At 56.0% G+C, this 5,581-nt stretch overlaps 1 protein-coding gene across 2 annotated transcripts in view; it reads left to right on the top strand.

The window, feature by feature from the left end:
- Positions 1-4,142, top strand: part of Scube1 (signal peptide, CUB domain and EGF like domain containing 1) — a 119,355-nt gene extending 115,213 nt beyond the window's left edge. The window contains exons 20-23 of one of the 2 annotated variants that reach the window (XM_021216361.2): positions 321-518; positions 1,785-1,937; positions 2,350-2,429; positions 3,170-4,142. In XM_021216361.2, coding sequence (XP_021072020.1) covers positions 321-518; positions 1,785-1,937; positions 2,350-2,429; positions 3,170-3,322 — 584 coding nt within the window. In that variant the 3' untranslated portion in view covers positions 3,323-4,142. The remainder of the gene's footprint in view (positions 1-320; positions 519-1,784; positions 1,938-2,349; positions 2,430-3,169) is intronic. The other variant, XM_021216362.2, reaches the window with a different exon arrangement.
- Positions 4,143-5,581: the final 1,439 nt, after the last annotated feature.

The raw sequence follows: 5,581 nt of genomic DNA, 5'->3' as shown, positions 1-5,581 counted from the left end.
AGAAAAGAAAAGAAAGAAAAGAAAAGAAAAGAAAAGAAAAGAAAAGAAAAGAAAAGAAAAGAAAAGAAAAGAAAAGAAAAGAAAAGAAAAGAAAAGAAGCTGGGCAAGTAACCAGGTGTTAGGGAACCCAGTGGTATCAGCCGAGTTCCTGCCCTCTGGTTCCACAACAGCAGTCCAGGCAGGGCCTGCTGTGAGTTAGCACGAGGCCTCAGTAGCTGGCATGGGAGTACCTGCCGGCCCTGCCCTGCACCTCTAATGCCTTTGTGGGCTAGCACACCCTTGCAGCCAGCCTGACAGTCCCTTGGCCATGGTACCCACAGACCAGCACTGCGGCGGCGAACTTGGTGACTACACGGGCTATATCGAGTCCCCTAACTACCCTGGCGACTACCCAGCCAACGCCGAGTGTGTGTGGCACATCGCACCTCCCCCCAAGCGAAGGATCCTCATCGTGGTCCCAGAGATCTTCCTACCCATCGAGGACGAGTGTGGCGATGTCCTGGTCATGAGGAAGAGCGGTATGTTCCGGGGCTGGGGCTGGGACAGTAAGAGCAGACAGCTCATGTGCTCAGAAAGCAGGTGGCTCCGAAGCCTCCACCAGGTAGGAGAGACGTTCACCTGAGCCAGGTGTAAGAGCTGAGCCATACAGAACTCTAGGGAAAGGTCATGAAGGCTTAGGGCTACCCTGAGATGAGAATCTGAACCTAGTCAATCGTAGTCTCAACTTAGCAGCCAATCTCTTCCAGTGTCCAGCCAGCTGCAGCGTTCCCTCGGAGGCTTGCAGGAACCAAGGGCCATCCAGACACACATAGACGCCTGGGCTAGCCCCTCCCGGAGCCCTAGCTAGGCACCCTGTCAGGTGAGGGAAGGATAGGGCAGAATAAACAGAGAGCCAGCCTTCAGCAGCCATGGAGAAGAGACAATGGTGACAAGCCCAGGAAGGAACTGACCGCCTGCACGGCCCTGGCCCTCTCCTCAGCATCCTGACCAGAGACTTTTACTGTCACTGGGTGGCAGGCACCCATGGGAGTGAACTGTGAGCCAGAATATTAAGGGAGAAGGCTAGAGACCCAAACAGGCACAAAACTACATAGTTGGTCTAGAGCTAGACCATCTGTGGGTGGAAGACAGGTGGCGAGCAAAGGAGGCGGCTCCGCCAAAGGTCTTGTGTGGCTCGGTGGCCTCGTGCATATATTACTTGTTGGTTGGCTGACAGGCCAGAAAGCCACAGTGTACACATGGAGAGTTACAGCCAGAAGGAGTGAGGGCCCTGCCCAGCTGGTCAGAGCCTAGCCTGGGACCCTCTCCTCCATCCACTCTCGTCACTAGCCCATAGACTACCCACAGGTGACACCCTTGTGAGGGTCAGGGAGGCAGCTCCGAGTTTTCCCTTGTCACTCAGCTCCGGGTGAGATGACTTTCTAAGTCTGAGTTTCTGGTAGCCTTGGTTCATGCTGGCTCATCCCCTATACCTACCTGAGCTGGTCTCCTGCCCCTGTCATGGAGAAGGAGCCATGAGCCTGGGGGGAGGCAGAGAGACTGTAAGGGGGAGTTCAACAGAGAAACAGGGATAAGGCTGATGCAAGAGGCAGCAGGGAGGCTTCACGGGCAGGAAGTGGAAGCAGGCCCCAGAAGGTTGGGGCAACAGGCCAAGGGCAGAGCCAGGGAGGACCGAAGGAGCTGGGTGTTCTGATGCAGGAGGCTGATGAGGTGGGGGAGGTGAGCGGCCTAAGGCAGTGAGCTGTAGGCCTGGGGCAGTGTTGCAAAGGCCTGCATCCCTACAGCCTCGCCCACGTCAGTCACCACCTATGAGACATGCCAGACCTATGAGCGGCCCATCGCCTTTACCTCCCGTTCCCGCAAACTCTGGATCCAGTTCAAATCCAACGAAGCCAACAGTGGCAAAGGGTTTCAAGTGCCCTATGTCACCTATGATGGTAAGGCACCACCATCTTGTCACAGCCCACTCTGTGCCAGCCAAGGCCTGGCTTGGGGACTCAGAAATGAGTTGCACATCCCTGCCTCTGACAGGGCACAAACCCAGAGACAGAAGTGAGGGCTAGGCAATGCGGAGACCCAAGGGGCGAGAGGAGGGGGCCGTGGGTACTGTCTGTGGGCTTCACAGAAAGTCCTGCCCCACCAGGGTTTGCAGGGTTAAATAGGGGCAGCAAAGCCACCAGGAGGACAAAGCAGGTGGAGGGGACCCCAGAGCAAAGGCCAAGAGACACAGCTACATCCAGCCACCGCCAGCTGTCCAAGGCGGGTCCAGGGAGCTGGGGAGGGCAGAGGAGGGAGGTGTAAGGTCTCAAGCCCCCTCCACCTTCCCTCTCCCTGCTGGCCGGCTCCCAGAGGACTACCAGCAGCTAATAGAAGACATCGTGCGTGATGGGCGCTTATATGCCTCGGAGAACCATCAGGAGATTTTGAAAGTGAGTTGTTTGTAGTTCTGGGAAAATAGTTGGGGCCATCCCTGCCCTTTTCCTGACCCCTAACCCCTGGAGAAGGGATGGAGGGTGGGGGTAAGGGTGTTGGACCAAGAGCCCTTACATAGGACTGGACCTAGACTGTATGTCCCCCCTCCAGTCCATGAGGTTTGAAACAAGCCGACTGGGAGATGGGGACCGGGACCTAGTGAGGCGCTTGGGCTGAGGTCCTTGGTCTCACTCTCCATCTGTGAAATGTGGGTGGCTCAATGGACAGTGTCTTAAAATGAGCAGAGTCTACCCACTGCCATTGGGTTTGGACTTCTTCTTCTGCATCCTGCCCACTGCCCTGAGAAGCAGGGCACTGTGTCAGAGAGGGCAAACTGTGACTGTCACACAGAGGCACTACTATCCCAAGGCTCAGAGGATCTGGCTCTCACTAAATGAAGCCAGTGCCAGGGATCGGCTTGGATGTGGTGGACACCAGCTCATCCTCTGGATGGCAGTAGCTCTCTCAGCCTAGGGAGAACAGAAACAGGGGCCACGCGCCCCTGGCACACCCCTGTTCAGCTGTCACGGTGCCTTCTACTCCACCAGATGGCGCTAGTGTGCGGTGCTGGTTTGACAGGCACAAGGCTGGCCAGCTGCCCTCAAGCTCCTGGTCCCTCCTGGAGCTGCCATTTGGTTTAGGTAGGAACCAGGTCCCCTGCCAGCACTCTGTCCCACAGTGTCCCCATGTCTTGCAGGACAAGAAGCTGATCAAGGCCCTCTTTGACGTGCTGGCACACCCACAAAACTACTTCAAGTACACAGCCCAGGAGTCCAAGGAGATGTTCCCCCGGTCCTTTATCAAACTTCTGCGTTCCAAAGTGTCTCGGTTCCTGCGGCCCTACAAATAACCAGCCAGCCGTCCTGCGTGGGGACAGTGGGAGCCAAGTGGGAGGGGAATGTGCCTTCCCTTCAAAGCAGGAGCCGAGAGGAGGCTCCACGGGCCTCCAGGCTGCTGTGAGAAACCCATGACACCTGCCTCTGGCAAAGCCATCCAGCCTGTACCGCCCCCGTGGAAGGCCTAGACCCAGCACAGACCCCTTGGTGGGTCTGCCATGCCTGTGGGGAAACACTGCTTCAGAAAGCCTTCACCTACCCTCTGCCTCTATTTCCCAGGACACCTAGAGGATTCCCTCCTGAACCACCCCAGTGGGGTCTACCTAGGCCGGGACACACTGTACCCACCATGTGGGGAGCGGGAGCAGGACTACTGTGCCCTTGGCCTGACGTGTGGGGAGAGAGGAGTGTGGCCAGCTCCCTGCGAGCTCTGGAAAGCATGGGTCATTGTCACCCACATGGGGCCAGGCCAGGGCTGGGGGTGTGTGTGGTGGGTCGATAAGCCTGTGCCAGTGCCTGCAGAGTCAACACACCTTGCTGCCAGCTCCTCCAGCCACAGGCATGGGACACCAAGCTGGGTCATGGAGCTCAAGGGACTCTGTGAGAGATGGGACAGGTCCTCCAGGAGAGGAGTCCACGTGCTTGTGCTTCGCCTTAATAGAACATCTAAAGAAGTTCTATATCTATCTATATATATAAATATTAAATATATACATTTCTCTATGTGGGTGGGTATTTTAGAAGGGTTCTCTTCAGCAACTGTAATACTAACCACCGTTGCCACCCCGTACCCACCCCCTACCCCTTACCCCTGTGATTAAACTACGCCTCTCAGCGCTTGCCACCCACCCACCCATCCACCTGCCCCCCCCCGCCCCCGCAGGGGAGAACACAGATATGCTTGAACAGGCTGTGGAGTGTGACTTGCTGGAGACTGGACTAGGTGCTGTGTTGAAGCACGAGGGTGGGGGTGGGGGCTTCACAAGCAACATCACTCCCCTCAACAAAACACAGCGGAAAGAAAGCATCCCCCACAAGTCTGGGTACCAGCCCGACCCCGCATTGTACCTGCAGGTCACCAGAAACAGGGCCTTCCTCAGGGATGTGCAGGCTGTCTTGTGAGCAGCCCCCACTCTTTACTGCCACAGGAGGAGAAAGCAAGGCCCAGGAGAGGAGGCCTCCAAGGCAGAGGCGATTGGGAGCCTCCCTGATGCTTCTCAGCCTCTTAGAGAGAGGACCCCTTGTGTGGCCAGGCTACACAGCATCCCACTGGCTGGGGAGTCACCTCCTCATACAGAGGCCTTGCCTGGGCCTCAGATGGCTTGCTGTCAGCTGTCAGATACACATGGAAACTGGTCTGTATTTCTCAAATTAATGGGTATTAGAACTTGGAGGAACATAGGGGGATCTCAGAATGAACTCCAGGGTTTCCTGCTCTCCAGCCCAGCCTGATGGTGTAAATGTACTGTTTCAGAAAACACCTGGGGCTCACCGAAGGCTGAAGACGTGTGAGCTGGCAAGCCAGGCCTGGTGCCACAGCTTGATGAGAGGGCACCACACATCTGAACGCAGGCTTGGAACTCAGGGAGAAGCTATGGCTACCACATGGGTCCACGAGGCAGAAAGGATCACCGGTGGCTATCACTCGAATTTCGTGGAGCGTGGCAGGTGGACATTCTGTATCTGGTGGAAAGTCAGGGTCGGGGTCTACTGCCTCTGCAGTTCACAAGCCTGGCTGTACCTGGGAGAAGCTCTCTCTTCCCTTTCCGTTGGACCACAGGTCGTCCTCGGTCCGGCAGAACGACCCCAGCAACACTCACGGTCTCCAGGAAAACAAAGCAAACAAGGACACCTATGGAGACACGCTAAGAAGGAATTACTCGAATCAGCTCAAAAGTTATGATGGCCGAGAAGTGATACAGGGTGTCATATGCAAATTGGCAAACAGCAAAGGCAGCAGTGTTCAAAGCAGAGACCCTGAGCATCTGTGCAGCCAGTCTGAAGGCCTGAGCCAGGAGCTCTGTGTGGGTTGCCTGTCCCAGGTCCAGGAGTGATTTGTCCTCCCTCCAATTTTGCTTCCCACCCCCACACTCAAAGAAGAGAAGCAACCTAGGCGAGGACCTGCTTTTCTCTAGCTCCAGATCCTGATGCTAATTAATCTCCTCCAGGACACCACAGTCATTGCCCTACCACACCACCACAAGTATTTGGGGGCTCAGCCCTGCCCAGTTAAGTTGACATATCAAATTAACCCACTTGAGGGCTTCAGGTTT

This window comes from Mus pahari, chromosome 17 (genome assembly GCF_900095145.1).
Source record: "Mus pahari chromosome 17, PAHARI_EIJ_v1.1, whole genome shotgun sequence".
In the NCBI taxonomy this organism is placed as follows: Eukaryota; Metazoa; Chordata; class Mammalia; order Rodentia; family Muridae; genus Mus; species Mus pahari.
This window is presented reverse-complemented; position numbering and strand designations above follow the sequence as displayed.